Source organism: Ciconia boyciana, chromosome 3 (assembly GCF_034638445.1).
Source record: "Ciconia boyciana chromosome 3, ASM3463844v1, whole genome shotgun sequence".
NCBI classification, from domain to species: domain Eukaryota; kingdom Metazoa; phylum Chordata; class Aves; order Ciconiiformes; family Ciconiidae; genus Ciconia; species Ciconia boyciana.
The window spans coordinates 61,821,119-61,841,542 of record NC_132936.1 but is presented as its reverse complement, the minus strand read 5'-3'; the positions used below and the strand labels follow the sequence as shown (position 1 = coordinate 61,841,542).

Sequence of the window (20,424 nt, the reverse complement as noted above, 5' to 3'; positions counted from 1 at the left end):
GAAAATAAAATGAGTATTTTAACAGCCTTCAAGTAATACATTAAATCTTTAACAACCTCTTTTTTCCTCATAAACAAATTTAGTAATTGGTCTAGAACTGTAAAGTCATGAGAGCTTGAACCTTACAATGAGTTCTACAAAGCCTGGGGATGTTGTTCACAGTTTTGCTTTTATCCATTTTAGAAATAGGAAGCTATTGCACAATTCTAATGCAGGGCTAAACTTTGTAGGGTTCAGGACTCCCACAGTTTCACAGTTCAAGAACATTTATATTCTGTGTTTGGTTTATACCTGTATTTTTCAAGACAACTAAATATTAAAAAGGGACTCTCTTGTTCAGTTTCAAAAAATGAAAGTAAAGCAGCCAGAACTCTGATGAATACATAATAGAGGTCTCCAGGCATTTTGCCAATAAAAACCCAAACTCAATCTATTTGACTTGGTTTGTTGCACATCTGCACAAGATATAAATGTGATAGTGTTTTTCCTGCTTTGTCAGTACAGTGTTCTCAAACAATAGAAAGAGAATTAATTAACTATGCAAGGAAATACTAAGTATGTGAAAGCAGTGAGGACGTCAGAGGAACCATGCCTGAGCAGCAGGCATAATAAACCCATGTATATCTAATAAAACCACCTGAAGAGCTGTGATAACAGGAGGGCAGGCTCCCATTCTACAATCCCCTGGAATATCTGCTGATAAGTGCTTAGATTATTCCTGCCCTGATCAGTGCAATTTTAATAGGACACAATGTCACTGTAGGCAACAGCGTTAGCCAGAACTACTTAAGAGAAAAATCTGGTTCATCTGTGCCGTATGTTGGCACACTGCCATTCAGATAATGTTCTCTTCTTTACTTGCATCTTGCAGAGCTCCCTCTCTCTGCGGGTGGTAGCCATGCATTTTGCCCTGTAAACCTTAGGAAGTACTCTTTATACTCTTAAATAGTGAAGTGCATTTCATTGACAGAATCTGACTTCTATTTCGGGAAAAATGGGGTGAAACAGAAGATACAGGGCTGAAGGGAGAAAAAACAAATTACTCCAGTGGATTTATCAGCTCCTGTAGCCACTTGAAACTTCTAAGCTGTGTGAAGAGCTTGGGATGGGGCAGCCTCTGTGCATAGTTTACAATCTTCCAGTACAATCCTACGATCCTTCTGAAATGCTTATATGGACTAACAGTGATTCTTTTTAGAAGGGAGCCGCATCCAATTTGTGGCTGGAACTTGGGCAAGCATTAGTTACCTCTGCAAACATCAGGCACAAACTCAACAGTTCCTGACCTTCCTGAACAATTATTGTATGTGTCGCACCCAGCAGCTCTTCTGTGTAACCTGGGCATGTGCTACTTGCACCAGGGCTCCCCTTCTCTGAAGCCATACTGGAAAGCATAAACCAAATGTGCTAATTCAAACTGGCACACATAATTTCCATTTTTTTTATATGCACAAGAAAAGCTAACCAGACAAGATTCAGAACAGTTTTCTTCAACTACATCGTGTCAAATGATTTTGGTATTGTTCAGGTATTGTCCAGGTACTGACTGGGACAAAACCAACTAAAAAATGTTCAAGCCACTTGGTCTATTGAATTGTACATAGCAAGTAGCACAGACAAGCTTTTGTAATGAAGGAAACATTTGTTCTTAGATCAGAGTTTTGATTAACTTTTCACTATTATTTTTATTTAATATAACAAATGTATAATGATTATTCTGAGATACGCTGACACAATATTTTCACTTGCAAGATCTAAGGCCGAATTCAGAGTCCAAACAAATCAACATTATCACTGAATGTTGACTGGAAAAAAAAAGAAAATTAAAGGCAGAAGAAATCACTATTTTATCTGATCAACATAAATTGAATTTAACTTCAATTATTAAAAAAACCCCACACGTCAAATCGGTAAATTCAGCTTTAAAACTAGAAATGACTACTCTTAAGGAGAACAAAAAGGCAAACGCTAGTTACTGATTCAAAGAGCAGTCATCCAAATTCTGTATTGTTATTTCTAGCCTAGTCTCATCCAGCTTTTGTCTTGTTCTTTGCCTCTCAGTAAAGCTAAGCACCCTGTACAACTATGAAGAGAATAAAAGTTTATATTGCAGAATATATTATTGGATTAAAACACAAAGAATCTCAAATGTACATGCAAAAGTATAAATTAAAAAGTTATGCAATTTACTAAGTGAAAAGTGTAATATGCAATAAATATACTTCTTACTTGTTAGAAGGTATATTTAGGGGGCAAGCACACAGCTGGCAATCTTCAGCTGTCCCTTTAGTAGGATCACCATAGAAGCTAGGAAGACATCTATCACAATATGGACCACCTGTGTTGTGTTTGCAGTCCTAAACAGAAGATAAAAAGTACAAATTCACAATTAGAGAACTTACATATGGAAAGTCCTTGAAAGTCATTCACCTAGCCCATCCTCTCAACAGGATTGTAAAAGGTCTGCAACATATATTCTAATTTTCTGCTGCTGGTTGAGAACCAGTTCTAGAGGTTAGCTGTCACAATCAGTGCTTCTTATGTGTCAGGTATTTATGTTCTCTTGGATAATTTTTCTCTATGTAAAACAAAAAGAATACTTAACTGCAGACCTTTATCCTTCTGCCATACAATAGGTGCATTATTGTTTTAGCTTGCTTAAAGAAAACCAACCTTCAGAGCAGCGCAAAACACGTTTAGTATTGCAGTCTTGCAACAGGCCATATTTTGTGACAAACAGTTTTCAGCTGTTGATCCCAGAAATACAGCCCAGACTATATAATTTATAAAAATGAATTATTTCACATTTAAGTGCATTAGCTCATTTTACAGGGTATATGGCTAGCAGTATACTAAATATATTTGTGAACAGTAGCAAAGCCTGAATTACTTAATTAATAATAGTTTGCTAGAATAGCATCCAGACTCTATTTTATGAGTAGGAACAAAGATGAGTATACTGTATACAGGGCCCTGTCCAACAGTTTGTGTTACTGTATGTGACTGGCTTTCATAATACAAGAGACAGTTTATCTGAGCATATGAAACATCCAACATACTACATAAAAATGGCAGCACTAGATCTGTGCTTTTGTATATAACCTTTGGTGTGATCTCAAAATTAAATGATCTTTTGGCAGACTGGGAATTGGTCCTCTGAGAATAGGCTTCCCGTGATGACTAGTAAGAACCAAGTTTTAAAAAGTAATTACCCCTTCTACTCTTCCCCCTCACCATAGAGGATTTAGAAATTCTAAATAATTTGGCAGGATCCTCGATAGGCTCAGCAAATTAGCTTTCTGGCTTAGACTGTTCCGGGTTTTTTGCCACATTTTTAGCACACCACACTATTCCTTTCACTGCTATTTGCCACAAGACACCCAAGTGTAGCTCTTTCACAGTGTGAAAACAGAGAAAGCAGGAGAAATGTTTTTGGCTCTTAAATGCCATCTTGATGTGCTTGGGTATAGACTGAAAAAGCATATGGCAACTTGAAAAGACCAAAATGAAAGCCATGAGAGAGATTTTATTTAATGGGCTATGTTCTGATCTGATTTAGACAATGGGCCAGATCAAATCTAGAATCTGTTTCACCCAGCTGCTGCTTAAGAACTCTTGAGTTGTTTTTTTTAAAAGGTGTAAGTATTTCCAAACTTATGATTTAACTCAAAATAATTTTAAGAACGCTTTAAACTTGTTTTCTCATTTGCTATAAGTCATGCATATGGTAGTGACTGATAACAGCATTACTGTCTAGAAGACATAATGTATCCTCAATAAAGAATAAAGCAAATGGCAGTATTCTAAGGAACACTGATTTCTTCTTCAGGACTTTCCAGGACTGCAATGATTTGTAGAAAGTTTTTTGCATTGTGCTCTGCATAGTCAGTACCATACATTTGGGCAGCTGAAAAAGCACAATACCCTTTTCAGTCATGAGCGCACTGAAGTCAAAAGCATCTTTCTCCAGAAATGCTGTTTGCTGTTTTAAAGGGTGCATTCTTATTGCTTGTGTATACAATCAGCATATCTTTGAAATGAAAGCATTAGTCACAATATTACATTTTCACATATTTGGTAGATTGTGAGCTAATACCAACTATTGAGACTCTTAGTCAAACAAAATTATGGCTTTAGAACCATCAGCTGGGTTAAATTCTACTTCATTAGGTCATTTAAGTCCATTTGATTGTTACTTCAAGTGCTGTCATTCAAAAAGTATCTACCAGCCATACTGAAAAAGTAGCTGGGAACATTAAGGTATGCTTTTAAAAGAAGATGCGACAAAAATAATTTAAGCAGTGTTTCAAAAGAAAAATCCTTTGCAATTCAACTTTTTTAAGGCATCATGTCAAATTATTTGTACTTTTTCTGAAAAATAATGGATTCTTCTTTTGTGTTAAGTTTAGCTTTAAATATCCTCAGACATATCTTAATGTTTTTGAAGAATATGAATGGCTTATATGTCAAGGATGTTATTAAAGTGAAAGGAGCTAACACACTATTTTAAAGCTGTGCATCTCTTACAGAGTGGTATTTGCAGCTTCTGCTTTTTTTAAGTAAAAAACCTGAAACCTTCCATTTTGTAGGAAAACAATTCATGTTACAAAGAGCTGACCTTCTTCTCTTTGATGAATTATTTTCTGAAACTCCGATGTCAGTCATTTCCACATACTGTGTCTAATTCTCCTCAATCCAGATCTCTGTATCTGCTTACTTCCTCACTATAAATCAATAAATTTAAAAACAAAAAAGAAAAGAACCCCACACATATAGTACCAAAATCTGAGCATACGTTGCACTGTGTAAATGTTAGAGTTTAGCTGAGAAATAATGATCTTGTGTGGTCCTATACTTTTCTCCCTGAGCCAGTCTGGATTTTGCAGGACAAAGAACAAGGATTATGTACTACGCAGATGTGACATAATTTGTCTGTTCTCTTCAGTGATGCATTAAACTTTATAATAATTTGCCAAATTTATAGATCACTTTAAGTACTGAAGTAGATGAGTTATTAGCCCTTCTAAAGATATTATCAATACTCATAAAAAATGTGTATTTTCTTGATGTCAATTGGTTGAATGTCAGTTTGAAACTTGTCAAATGTAGAGCATTGGTTTTAAGCATCATCTAGTTTGAGCAATGTCTAATTATACTGAGATTATTTCCTTAAAACATGCTTAAGCCTGTGAAGTCTTAATTTCATACTCATAGGAACATTTAATTTTTTTTTTGTGTGTCATGAGACTGAGTATAAAGAAGATCATGCAACTGTCCTTAACCTGCTCAGTACATTATATACGCTTTCTTTTTATTCCCTTGGACATATAGTTTGTTCCAACACATTGATCTAGTGGTTTTGGTAAAATCAATGCCTTGTTCCATAGGTCCATAGACTTCACGGCCAGGAACGATTTTATGCCCAAATCTTTATGCTTTCAAATTCCAGGTACTGGATCTCAAACTATTTTGAATGCATCAATTTTCTGGACCTCTTTTATCTCCAAACACCATTAAACTTCACTTACACAACCTCTGAGTAAGCAAGACCGTGAAATTTATTTTTGTCCAAAATTTTATGTACAACTCAGACCTTGTTGCCCAAAGACTTTATTGCTGATGTCCTGGAGTCTGTTTTCCACCATTTCCTACCGAGCCGGCTCTCCCTGCCTTGGAAAAAACCAAATGAACATCTTTATGCCCAGTATCAGGGAACCCGAAGTTCACACTGAAAACCACTCCTGCTTAGCTGCATATGCAGCTGAGTGTATATGAATATGGAAAGAAACAGTCTGAATAGAAGGGTAGTGATGAAAATAGAACTTTAATCAGGGCGTATGACTGAGTCCAAGATAGTGCCTTTGGCACGCTGCTGCCCTACCTCAGGATATCTGTCACAGAGACAGCCAGGGAAGCTGCTAGTTTAAGCTAGTTAAAGAAAGTGAAAGGGTAAGCCTGGGTGCCTATTTTAGTGTATTCCCTGGTCTAGAGACCAGACAATGGTATTACATCTCTGGAAGCATGAATATGCTCTTCTGGCATTTTCAAATTACCGTAATGTCAAGATTACATGGACAATTCCCTTTCCTGGTGTTACAAATGCAATCAGGGTGTTGCAGAGGCTTTATGTAATTTTCACCTGCATTTAACTTGGGATGTATCATTTTGTTACTGTGTATATGAAGACGGGTGAAGACATTTTGTCACTCCTGATGAACACTGTCTAAAGCACATGTCCACTATCTCTGACACCGGCCTCAATCTACATGGTATATGTCGTTTACACACAAAGGAACAAAATACAAAATGGATGCCACTGGGGACTGCCCACTTAGCAATTTGAGCATATCTTAGGAGAGAAAGATCTGCTTTCTCTGGGCTTACTAATAGGAACGTAGTATCCTGCAATGAATGAAACACCTTGAAACGTGTTCGCTTTTTCCAAGGTTTAGGCTTAACCAACCTCCTAAAGCTACCGTAAGTGTGTGTGTGTAACACTACAAAAGAGCATTTCTGAATGTTGGAACCTGCCCTATGTACCAAAGCAGTTATGTATATCACAATGGTAACGAGAATGATGTATCATGCAGCTCTCTATACGGTTGCTGTGGGGATCAAAGGGCTTTGCAGGTTACTGCAAGGTATGCGTTAAAATGAGCTTTTTATACAGGCCTATGTCAAAGCAGATGATGTGAGCTTTTATCATGAGTCAAAACCATATTTCAGCTGCTTTTCAACTACATTTCAAAGCTAAGGAAGAGCAAAAAGAAGTATCATATCAGTAAATTAGGTGCCTAAATTGTCTGTTGTGTTGCTGAAAAAACACCATGAATAATAATGAGGAGGCCAAAAGGCTGTGTAAACCTCAATAGAAAGAATGCCTTTGATGTGAAACATTTCTCTTTTTCAGCATTCAGACTTCTCTCTCTTTCACTTCAAAAGGCTTATGATCCAAATTGAATAGCAGCATTTAATAGCCTGCATGGATACTAACCAATCTAACTTCCCTTACAGTGTTTTCAAAGTAAGCGGCAAGAAAATCCAGAACTGATTTTAAGCTCCCTGTGTGCCTCTTCTTTATAGCATGATCTAGTATAAGCTCAGACAGAACACATAAAATACAGAATGCTTGATAACGCATATAGATTAAAGTACATTTTCAACTGGTTATTTTCCACTTCCTTGTCAGTGCTGTGTTATCTTTACACCAGCACCCTTGAAACATCAGAAGGGGGAGCTCTACTGTCTCAGTCAATAGCTCACATCAGTTGAAAAGTGCAAAAGCGCTACCGTATGCAACTATATAGCCTTCTCTCATATCCAGGCTAGTGCTACAGACAACAATAAAGAGGGAACTTGTGCAAGGGCTAAAACTTGAAGACACAGAAGCAAGCAACCTCAGAACTTGCATATGACCATGCACTCCTAAGCAAAATAGTCAATAGTTATGATATACCTTAAACAGGATTCTCCCTTCCCTTTCTTTTCTGTTAATTGATTTTACCCCACACTGATGTTACAGACATCATAGCTGGAGGCTACGGTCATTAATGCAATAAATTTTATCTTTCTCGAGAAACACAAATCCGTATTACCCTACTGATAAACATTTTCATTGCATGTAAGTGAAGGATTCAAAACATGACTGTCATGTCATACATATTTTTCATCCTAGGTACTTCTTTAAGGCTTACAGTATAATTAAATTGAGAATCATTTTAAGCTTCTATTCATGAAAAAGCAATTTGAAAAATTCACTGATCCACCCATAAAGGACATCATGTTTTGCACTGCAATGCAATTAAACATCTTGTATGGGCAAAACAGGAAGAGCAGTGATAATTCTAAGTGCCAAATTACATTGAAAAAAAGCCTGAATTTTCATTTTGGATTTTCCCCAGCAGCTTTTTCTTAAGGAAATAAAACGGAACATTTAGAAACATGCACAATACAGAGTCTGCTTGAAATTCTGCAGGGAAATGAGAGTATGATATCCCACTAAACTGGCACCGGCTCAAATTGTGTTTCTGCAAGACTAATGAAATGAGAAATGTTGTTTCAAGCTTAGTGCCATGTCAGACAATATAAAACTAAAAATGCCCTTGAGTTAATCAGAACAGTCTATTCAGCATAATGCACCCATTCCAAAAGGCTACTGAACAGGCTGGAAATAGTGGTGTGCTGGTAGGCTTGCTATGGATAATATCACAGATTTAATTGCTGAATTAGTAGGTAACTACATAAAATCTCCATAGCCTACAAGAAAAAAAGTTGATTTAGCCCAAATCATATGCTTTTATTATTTTTCTAAAGTACAATTTATTAAGTGTTTCTTCAAGGTTTAGTAGGAATTTAGATGAAGGAAGACATTAACAATATCTTCTTGTCATACTAGAACAGAATTTACAAAGTTACCTGCTACATACTATAAATTTAATACACTGCAGGAGACAGATGGGAGGGGGAGATAAATCTTGCATGGAAGAATATTGATGTATTTGCTGCTTTCTGCATGCCATACCTTATACTATTGATTCTATTTCAAAACATAAATTCTACGTGAATAAAAAATTCCTTTTGTTTAACTGTATAAGCTACCATATCTTGGTATGAGGGGATCCTTAACTTCAGCAACAGTTCAACATAAAGATCTCTTCTGTTAATCGCTGGCTTTTTTCTCCTTGAGTATTTCAGGTCTCAGAGTTCATTAATTCAATTGCACAGATATATTGAATTGATGTTGGCCATGTCCATCAAGTTTCCTGCAGTGACACTTACCAGGCATTCTCCTGTGATATCATCACACAATTCTGCATGACCAAAGCATGTACATGGTGCACAGACTCCACCAAAAATTGTGCCATTCACGCGCCTGTGCCGAGGCCAGCAAGACTGTAAGATAAATTAGATAAAAAGTTAAACTCTTGCTTGAACAGAGAAAGGAGTGGGATTTTAAAAATATTGTTGAATTTGATACTTGAGCACACAAAACCATACTTGACAAATTAATAAAAATACCAAAATTTCTCTAGAAAGTTGTTCTTCCTGGTGCTATGCCTTTGCACTGACCTTATTGGCGGGTATGAGATTAGAGGAAGCCTTAACTCGATCATTCTTCTGAAATGGTAAAATAAAGCAGAGAAATGAAGAACTGAAATATGACAGCATCAAAGCAAGAGGTACAGGTTGAAAAATAGCTAGAAGGCAAAATACTGAAGGAGTGAGAAGGAGGGAAGAAAACCCCCAAACAACAAAAACCTTTCCTGAGAAGTTCAGCTGCAAAGAACAATGAAAATACCACTTAGTCTGTCTTGTTTGGAGTCTAACAAAAGGCTACACTGAAATAAAGCGCAGGCTGAAAACAAAGCCATCCTTTTATTTACAAGTTGTGCTTCTTAAATATAAAGTGTAGTCATTTCCCTTTAAGAAAGTGCTCTGATTTTTTATTTTTTGAAATGTTATATTCAGATCAATATTAAATGCATGGCCAGTTTTTTCTTAGGAAAGGTGACATCGTACAACTGTGATTCATCAGCGAAAATTCAGCTATTCCATTTCTTCATAATAAGATGTCAAGCAGCAGTCTTCCCTCCTATATATCTCACAAATGGCTTTATAGTTTTTGCAAACTATCTTTACTCAGTAAGACTGCTCATGTGATCCAAGGATTTTGCATAGTATAAAAAAGTGCATGACAAAGTGTTGACCTTCAAAAGCACCTGGCTAATACAAAGAGAAAGTTTTGCAGTGACAGAATACTAAAAGTCTCATTTAATAAAGAAAATCTCTTCCCCTTCACATACACTCTCTAAAAAGGTAACCAGAAGATTCTCCTTTATAAAAAAAAAAAAAAAAGTCCCTTTTTGTCTTACTCCTGCAAAACATGAAAGTAATTTGAAGATGAACTGAAATGATTCCTTTAAAAAAACATTCCAAAGCCTGAGACATTATCCTTGTTTTTCCTTCTTTTCATTCTTGGTTACACATTCCTAACAAAACCCATAAATACTAAAAATTAAAATTCAGAGTTATAAAATCTAAACAAGAAAAACAGGTTAAAAGAAATTGCCCTATTTTTTTCTGTGGCATGAAATGCAACTGCCTAAGCTGTTTCTGTATAAATATATATAAATCTTTTTCCTCTTTCAGTGATTCTGAAAAGAATGATCTCATGCACAGATGTACATGATATTGCACAAGATAAGTCTCCAAAAGTCACTAATGCTAAGGGCTTAGACATGGAATATCAGCAGCAAGGCTTAGAACAGAACTAATATAAAAGATTACAGACTGGGATCTTAAAAAAAGAAATGATGTAACATTCAAAAGTCAGGAAAGTTCTTGATCATCATAGTGATGCACGTTAAACACAACTTCTTCCACAGTGGAAGCAAAAGAGTAGATAGAAAGGGAACGAATCTGGTGGAGAAGAGTGATTAGATGTGAAGATGTTGACAAATAAAGGCCAGAAGATACACGAGTAGAGCAAAGTAACTATCACTAATGAGTCCAACTGGTATTTGAAATTTAAAATTTCATCTACTTTACCTATGCTCATGCAAGTCTGTGTTCATTTCTCAGATATACTAGCAAAAACATAACAATTTTCTTTGACTAGAATCCTGTAGAAAATTAATTAAAATTTGTGTAATGGAACAATCTCACAAGAGACAGCATATTTTAAATGGGATTGGTTCTCTTCTGAAGACTGATTGTGCCAAAACATTAACAGCAAGAAAATAAGTAAATAACGGTTGTTTTTAGTGCTGCAGTGTCTATGCCAGGTACCACAACATCATTATGCAGGAAACAAACCCATACATTAAATTAAATGAAGAAGAGAGAATGAAACTGAAAACCTGCACAAAACCAATAAAAATGAAACTCTGCTAGGTTGAAACTGGAAGAAGCAAAGTGTTGGACAAGGCCAAAAGTAGTCAGAATAAACAAATATGGTATTCTAAAAAAAACCATATTTTCAATTTATCTTCCCATACTTTCTCAACTGCTCGTTTGCCTGGAAATCTAAAACTTCACTGTTTTGTTTTTTCTTGCTTGTCTTTGTTATAAAAAGCACAACCATCTACTCAGAACACCAAAATATTTCCCCATTTTTTTCTGTCAAGCACAACTGTTCTATGTATATCGTATGTTGAACCTCTACTACAAAAGACTCATGAGAAATGAATTCAGTGAATAAAGGCATGGAAACTAGAACTTTTAACTATATCATTGTTATCGTAAGATAGGCCAGCTTTGTCAAATGGCATTTCTGAGCTGTCCAAAATGCTCTGAAATTCAGTGAGGGGGCACAGGAAAAGTGTGCTTATGCAGAAGTCTATCATATCTTCTTGGCTTTCAGTCTTGGGAGGAAAACTAACATACAGGTAGGGACTGAAATATGGTTTAGTTCAATAGGTCTGTGGTTAGCACTCAGCCAGGAATCAAAGAGTGTCCATGCCCACTAGTGTGCAAAGAGACTTTAAATTTGCAGCTATCTATATATGTACTTTCTATTGTGGAATATGATCTTATCAAATTTCAGGGACTGTTTTGAATTGGAGAGAAGGTTTAGCATTGAAGGACACAATGTTGGACAGAGAATTTCAGCCACACCAAGGCAGGAATTCTACCCAAGTCCTTCAGCTTCTGCAACAAAAGTAGATATTGAAACATCTGCAATCAGGGCCTTTCCAACTGCTTTCTGGGAAATCACACCTAAATCTGAATTGAGAAGAAAAATAGACAATTAAAAAAAAGTGTGAAGCACAATGACACTTCATCCAGCTTTTTTCTTCAAATAATTGAACAGACAGTCAATGGTCATACTTCAAAATTGTTTCTCAGCCAAGGTAGGCAACATTCTTCTCCAGTTTTTTTTCTGTCTGTACCATTTTGGAAGTGATAGGACTATCCATTAATTCCTTCAGGCCTTCTTTCTACATTAGTTTATCTAGTCCCAGCAACAAGCAACCACATTTGGCATGAAACTAGACTCTAAGCCCTAAATATCACATATAAGCATGGAAGATTTTAAAGAAAAAGAGAGTTGACAAGCAAATGCCTAGAGTGCCTATGTAAATGGCATACTGTTTGTAGTTTTGTGAAGTGGAGCATCTTGGTGTTTGAAACTATTTCCTTAAAGGCAAAGCTTTTGAAGATTTTTTTTTGTGGCTTCTATTTACCCCAAGCTATGCCCACGTGAGCTAGTTCATCATATGTACACTTGTATGAACAGGGTCTGTGTGAACTAATGAATTTGTTAGGAAAGTGGGTATTTCCTGAGCATGTGTGTATGTTGTTATCTGTAACAGGACCAAACTGAAGTGAAGCAATCCTCACACGAACACACACTCAATCCTCAAAGACTCCAAGGCAAATGGCAAAGCCCTGGGAAAACAAAAGAGGAAACTCAACACATTAACTCAGATAATTTGATCTGGCTTTGTTGTGCACAGGTCAGATAACTGCCATTTTCCTTCTAATTGTCATAGTTTCATGCATTTGTAATATCAATTGGCTGAAGAGTACAAATACTGCTTTCATTTTCTTTTTGTTAAGAGAAATGTCTTTTCATAACTTAGAAATCACCACAGAGGTGTAAAACTTCAGATTTCAAATATTATCAAATATGAACCACCACCTAGAAATAAAGGTAACTAGACAACGTATACCAAATTCCTAACAGGAATGGACAGCTCTCTTACTATTTTCTGCCAACACAGAGCCACTGGTTGCTTACAACGATCACAGGGTTAGCACAATTGATCGAGACTGCATCGTGATACTCACCTCACACGAGGTACCATCATACCCCGGGGGACAGTCACATAACTCCACTCCAGATGCCACCTTTCTCCCAGTTGAAGTGTGGTCAGCAGCTTCAATGCTAACGCTTCTCAGTCTGGATGTAACAGGAATGAAACAGTTAATGTAGCAAACTAGATGGAAGCATATGTGCAGCTGGATGTAGCAAACAGTATATAGTGACAGTCAGTGGCTTTTTTATGCTTTCCTGTTTAAAAATAAGGACATTTTCATATTCATCTATTTCTTTTTAAACTACATGTCTGTAGGCTTGTTACTACTTTTGTCCATCATGTGAAGGAGACTATGGTCAGACACACACTGATAAAAATAGATTAAAAGAGTCTCACAGCACTGTATCAGTAGATGGAAGGCTATTCCTGGCCTGCAAGCCACAAGTGCCAACTTGCATTGCAGCTGTATATATAGCAAATTTGACGCTAAGCAGTGTCTCCAAAATTTTGAAACCACTACTCCAGCTTTCTAAAACATTACATTACTAAGTTTTGGTTATAGGGTATTTTTATTCTGGAGATTTGACCTCTGGAAAAGATTTCAGCTCTGTCCGGGAGGATCTAAGTATTATCTACATGAAAGAAAAAGGTATGTACATGAAAGAAATAGGAAATCTTCCACAGACCTTAGCTTCCCCAGTGATAGAGAAGACAGAGTTGGAGAATTTTTTGTTCTATGCACAATTGCCCTTAAAAAATAAATGCTAGACGCTGGCTAAACAGCCGTTGTTAAGCCAAACACTGAACATGATTTTTGTTTAAAAATCATGGAAGTATGATGGGAGAGACAACAAAAGGCTTTTGATAATCTTACAGGTAACGTGCAAAACAGATGTAGTTTACCTCAACAGTATCCATTTGGGGAAAGAAATTGGGATATAGGGATTTAATTCTTAGGAGAATTCATAAGGAACATTAAGGCATTATAGAGGCTCAATAACTTCTATTTTCACCCAGCAATCTTAACAGAGTGTTTGATTACTAGAGCTACCTGAAAAGCTTCTGCTGAAGTCTTCTTCAGCAGAAAATACCTTTCTATCATGACATGCATTTTGTTAAAAAACAATAAATTTTCTTTGGAAAACCAAGCTTTTTTCCCTCCATACTAAGGCATTCATCTTTTGGCTGCCAAAAAATTGTGAAAATTATTTGGATGACCTTGGATAAGAAAACATCCAAGAAAAATATTTTGTTGTTACTGCAGTGGTTGGAGGAAAGGTTAAGACAGGATATTTTCCCACTCAATTTTATGACTACTCTCAATAAGACAGACATGAAAGTTAAGTGGAAAAAAAGGAAGATTTCTGAAATTAGGATGGGAGCTTCAGAAAAACAGAAATTTTACCATCACTGGGGATATGACTGGACTTTGGAGGGACTACCATTGCGGACTATGCAGTTAGAAACTTGAATCTAATTTGGTGATACTAGAACCTCTGTAAAAGGTTCTTCAAACTATTTTAAGAGAAGGATGCATGTTCCTATCCAGATCTTCAGTAAGATCTCTCTCACTTTTCAATATTTCCCCTTCGCTCCATTGCTGCATGCTTATTTTGCAATCGTCCTTTTGAGTTTTCCTTACAATAAGATAACCTCTCTCTAGGATATTAGATATCAAATGGTGATGACTTTAACAATAAAAAAATCTAACAATTTAAGGAGAAAAATCTGTAAATGAAGAAACAAATTACTAGTTAAAGGCCAAGTTTTATTTATCCTTTGAACTACAGCTAGTTCCCTCTCAGCACAGATCTTGGAACAAAGAGAAGCACTTACAGACAGAAACAATCTGCCCAGTATTATCCCACATTTGTATTCACTGAATTGTTCCAATTTTCATTACGTTCTGCTATTTGCTAAATGGGATTTTAATGTGTTTAACAGTTTTTAGCATTAACAGTTACTCAGTGAAGAAAGCTGCAGTGATTTTTTTTTTCTCCCATTTTGGTGTTGCAATTTTGATTCCTCGATGCCATTCTGCATTCATTAAAATACATAATGCTGGCAGTAATGGGGCACTGGATCCTGGAGATGCATGAATAATTTGAGATTCGACATCGAGACCAAATATTTAAGCTGACTGTTACTGTCAGCAGGCAACTGTTGACTTCTAAAAACAAACAAGATTAAAAAGGAAGGGGACGTTTCAGGCAGTATCAGCATAGTTTACTGTCTGCTATGCCAGGCATCTGAATCACATCAGCTACATAAGGCACATGAAGTACTGACCCAATCATTGCTCATTTGTCTTGAAGCCAATTCTGCATATGGAAGAAAACCCTTGGCCTTTCCTCCCCTCTTTCTCCTTGCATCTAGCACTGATTCTATACGTGGTTGCAAGCATTCTGTTACCTTTGGCACCACAATTTCCAATGCCCATCTGAGTGTCTACAACATTTACCATCAGTGGCCACTCTGCATATTAAAACTGAAGAAACAGTGCTACTAAACTTTCTTTGAAGCACAAGCTAACAATATTAGATTAAACAAAATGATAAGAGAGAGCTGTCTTTTCCTGGCCTGTTGCTTCTACCACAGGACTTAACTGCAACAGTTTGGAAGATCTGTCAAGTTAAAGCAGGATCTCGATTTAAACGTAGAAGCTGTAGTCACTTTCAAGTTGATTGCTGCATTTTTGTGTTCTCATTTTTTATCCTACTTGATCATCCAAATGAAAGCGCACTCAGTTGAGGAAGCTTCCTAATTATGCCATAGAGCAATAACAACATTCTAAGCTTACAATGACCCAAAAAATGTTCTCAAAAACATGCTCGAGTCAAACTATTACTGTATTACTGCATTAATATTGTTTAGTAACTACTTGAAAGTGCTACTGATTAACTAATGTTTCTAGTAGGTTAAACTAAACAAGGGTGAAAAATATAATCTTTAAGTTAAAGCTCTTGCTAACTGGAGACAACTCCACTGAATTTTTAAGTCTCTTTCTACATGACTGCAAGAAAGTGGCTTAATCTTACAAGGCCTCCATTCTGGCCTCTTCTCAAGCACAGATTATAATAGCACCCTTGGAAATCCTTACGCATGTGGTGTCATCCATTTTGAAAACTTTCAGTATTTAAATGAACAGGTTGCTTAATATAGCAATCTCTAATTAGTATGTTGCATAATTCTGCTGATGCTTTGATGCAAAAATTGTCATTCATGAAGTATCTAATAGCCCTGTAATATTTCTGTCTCTCTGCCAGACCCTCTTTACTCTCTCAGAGGAATATCCATCTGTTCACCACACATACCTGTTTAAAAGACAATAAAAAACTCTTAGTTCATATCTACTTATCTAATAATTCTTAGCTCTACACTATTTCTTTGGCAAAAATTTCTTCCTTTGGAGCCCATCAACAGTAGTCGTTAATCAGCCCAAGATATCACGAAGAATATTCTCTTCATTGGGTCTGGTTATTTTCCCTGCAGTACTAAAGGCGCAGAATATGGAGAAAAGAGTTGTTTTGCATGATCTTAGAGTTACGAGCACAGCTTTGCACCTAGTATGTGTTAGCATAAGTGAAAGTCAAAGAGAATATGAAAAGTCAGAACTGAGGCATACACTGAAAAGCAGCACCATGCCTACAACAACAGATCATAAGCTGGGCTGGATGACAGTAGATGCTGTTGCTGCGAAGTCATGTGACTGGGAGCATGCACTGTTCTGAGAAGATTTAACTCCACCCAGTAAATCCCACCCTGATGGGTGAAACTACAATTCCTCCAGTTAAATCAAAGATGAAAAATCCAATTCATTTAATTGTGATTGGAACGTCACACCCTCTCTTCCATCACACTAAACTGCAATAAGCACCCTGACAGCACTCAATAAAATGTGTTTACTTTAGAGCAAACTATTTTCAGAGACTTCTAGACATGCTGATGGTAATCACAGTAACACAGTAACCATTGCATTCTTCTCTGATAAGAGACATCATAGGGACAGCTAGAGATGTACCAGTAATATAAAGCCATTTCTAGCAAAAAAGGTACTCTTCAAAATTACGTCAGTCCCTTCCCCTAACCCCCTTTTAAATCATTGTCTTTAAGTGACCAACCTTCCTAACTGTAATGTCACTACATCTAGAAGATGGTGGCTACTAACCTGCAAAGCATAAATTATATGTTCATCCCAGAGCTCTTCTTGAAGCATATTTCCAAGACCTGTTTTTGGAAAGTTATCTGTAACACACCACTAAAATGTTCCAAAGGCTGAATATGAACAAGACTACAAAACAGTGAGGCACCACACATGGCCAAATGGCTAAAGCAGTAATCTGGGATGCAGACAGCAATGCATAGTCTTCCAAACGTGCCACTGACAGGTCTGCCACTTCTTACTTACAAGGCATGAACTATAGACTGTGCCAGTTCTACATGTGTGTGCTGACCTGAGCTCTATGTTCTCGCCCAGAGGGGATCTGATCTGTCCCACCCCCACTGTTCCACAGTGGAGTCAAGATGGAGCCAGTACATGTCCAGCAATGCACTTTCTTCACAGATTTTAACTGCCTAGCCAAAGTGGTTTTTGTAGGAAAGCTCCGCTTCTCATTCTAGGGCAAATGTCAGTACACAAATGTATGTAAACCACTGACACCTGAAGTTTGCACTTCCCATAATACCTAGTACGACCTTTGGCCCAAAGAAAGTCAATTATACATATCTCCTTTAAAGCAGCGTAGCATAGAAGCCCCTATTGTTCACCCCAAAACTACTCCTTTAGTTTGGAAAATTCTGACTAATTTTTTTGTTGTTATTTGAATGAGAACAGAGTGGAGGAACAGCACTTGCTGAGCTCCCACTAGTCTCAGCTGTAAGCTGTGGATTAACAGCTTCTCATGGTCTGCTCATAGTGCATAAGAGATCAGCTCTGGCCTGGTGGTTTGACTCTCCTCTAACACCAGGGTGGGAAGGTGATGGGCCATGAAAGGTTTTCAACCTGGATGCAAGGAGATGCAAGATTGATGACCAAATGAGCAAATTAGGAAACAGTTTGGCTCAAACTCAAGCTAGTTATGATTCACAAACTTATTTACAGACAGGTAATACATACTAATTAACCACAGAAAAATAAAGAGATTGAAGAAACATGAATTCTTTTTGCAGGGAAAAAACATACACTGCCAAAGCTCGAATCAGAAAACTGCATGCTGTTGACACAACCTGCCTTTCAATTTAGGATGTATTTTAATTACCTAAGTATTCAAATGATGGTTGGATTGCTTAAGACATTTCGCAGTAGCAAAAACTGTATCTATGCTCTCAGCAAATAATCACTAATGTGGTATCAGCTCCCTCCATTCCAACTTGGCTTATGCCGCTGAATCAAGTGATGTGTAGGTTAGAGAACATTTCAGGTTTCATGCCTTGTGAGTAGAAAACTACTATGCAATCAATGCCATTGCACTTTTGAAAAATATTATTTATGCCACCTAACTATTAATGTATAGACAGAGTGCAATCATACAGGAGAGAGGCTGTCTTCCAGCACTCCTGGAGTATTTGCTCATGCACTTACAAAAATTTTATAGGCAAGTTGAGCTTTACAGGTTCAACCACACTGCAGCCACTGAGCTAGAACAACTGTGTTGTCTCATAAAACGTCTTTCATTTTATCAGAAGACTCAGAAGAGTTCACATGAAATCAGTGGTTTTAAGTAGTCCAGGCAGCAACCTGACATAAATCAAGGGAAAGGCTTTGGGATTAGCCAGTTCTGTGTGTGGTACTGATTAAAAACACAGAAAACTCCCCTCGAGCCACTTTTCCAGCTTAGAGACTTAGGATATTATTCTTTGGTCCACTGTTAAGGTGGCCCTATATGCTCATTAAATGGAGAAAACAGTATATAAGCAATATATCATCTCTTACTTCAACATGTCATTACTGCACTCCATGATTTACCATATACATGGGAATTACAGTGTTCACAAAACAAACATTTCTAGAACTGTCATTCATGCCTTAATAGTCCATGTGATTTCATTTTCTTACAAGGCTGCTTCTTTCTGTTGCCTCTCCTCCTCCTGCCTACCCAAAATGAAAACAATACTAACAACTGTTTGAAAGTGTAAATGAATGCTGTGGATTTCATTATAATAAATGAGTGTGTTTTAAATTACATCAGCTTAGTTCTCTGAAGAGAGAAAACAAGTATTTTGAGAAGCTGCCTGTAGCAAATGGACACGCTTCCCACATTCACCTGTAGATGGCATTCATCCCATAGCTGTATGTGGCTCTTATGAGGATCCTCTTTACATTTGCAAGGATAGTCATGAACTCCTTCCTGCTGACTGGAACATCAGTGCCATGCACAGAGAAAGATTCTGGTTTCAGCACAATTTCTTCAGTGTACTCTTCAGAAGGTTGCAGGTGAATGCCCTCTTTTGGAGTGCTGATTCTCAAGTCACCTCCCTAGATAGAGCCATGAGAAAGAGACATTTAAATACAAAAAAAGTCAGGAAGAAAACTCTATCTGTAGCCAGTTGGGGTACAGGATTTATTGAATAATATATTTTACAAGAATAATAAATATCAGGAATAACATTCACCTTTCATAACCTTGAAATGGGCTTGCCTGTAAAGTTGAAATCAGTGCAAAAGGAAGTTTAGGTTATTCAGCTAAAATCTAGTGTCACGGCTTTGCATAGGCAAAAGCAAACTCATACAATGCCGAGCTGCACAATAACAGGTCTGCTGAAAGAATGTGAAAGTGTTACCTGAACCAAATAATTGTTTTATTTCTTCCTTCTTCCTGATGAACAGGAAGAATATAGTTTTGTAAGCTACTGCAATATTGCCAGAGGCTCCTTGAGATACTGAAGATTTTAGTTCTCTAAAGTGTGTCCATTTTCTGATACTATAAATTAGCTGAAAGTACGCGCACCCTGCTGTTCTGCTGTTCAGCCACCAGGCTTCACACTGAACATCTGAAGAAGTAGGCAATTTTCTTCCTTTTTTTTATTTTGGTGGCTGAAAATACAACCACTTTACCTCTATGATGACATCAGATTGAACCATCAATTGAACTGTCTCTTCTTCCTCTGTGAAGTCATAGGAGACTGTAAATTTCAGATGTCCCCCAGCAGCTGCTACCTGGGGAGAAAAAAGACAGAAAAAATGCAATTAAATGAAAGAAAACAGGCCTCAACCATTTGGTGGCAGTTTTCTCCAGCGTCAGTATTTCCCAGAAATCGACTTCTAGTGTTGTAAAACCATATGCAGATACCTGGGGATTACAGCTCCCTTACAGACCGTTTCCTTCTTGCTCAACCATCTAGAAATCACGCTTAGTCATTTTTCTTCTATGCCTGTCAAAGGTTGCAAATTCCTTAAACACATGGACTAACAAAGTAATCAGAAACAGATCTGAAATCTATGCAAACTTCCACTTGATACTGACATCAGGTTTTCAGCATATTTCAGTTTATGGTCCTCATTTAGGCTGGGCCTCTACATCAGCAGCCTTAGCAACCTTTAGAAGATTCAATAACTTCAGTTTTGTTGATGGGGCAAACTACCAAAAAAGAAAAAAGCCCAGCGATGCTTTCCTGAGAATGAACTGAAACCTAAAGTAAAGTAAGAATTTTCCCTCATGGAGTC

General features: G+C 37.0%; 1 protein-coding gene across 1 annotated transcript in view; it reads right to left on the bottom strand.

Moving 5' to 3' along the window:
- The window catches only part of LAMA2 (laminin subunit alpha 2), a 386,413-nt gene that overhangs the window by 153,545 nt on the left and 212,444 nt on the right, over positions 1-20,424 (bottom strand). Inside the window, exons 13-17 of the mRNA XM_072855832.1 lie at positions 19,816-19,917; positions 19,025-19,236; positions 12,793-12,904; positions 8,779-8,892; positions 2,230-2,357 (exon numbers count right to left, since the gene is read on the bottom strand). Coding sequence (XP_072711933.1) covers positions 2,230-2,357; positions 8,779-8,892; positions 12,793-12,904; positions 19,025-19,236; positions 19,816-19,917 — 668 coding nt within the window. The remainder of the gene's footprint in view (positions 1-2,229; positions 2,358-8,778; positions 8,893-12,792; positions 12,905-19,024; positions 19,237-19,815; positions 19,918-20,424) is intronic.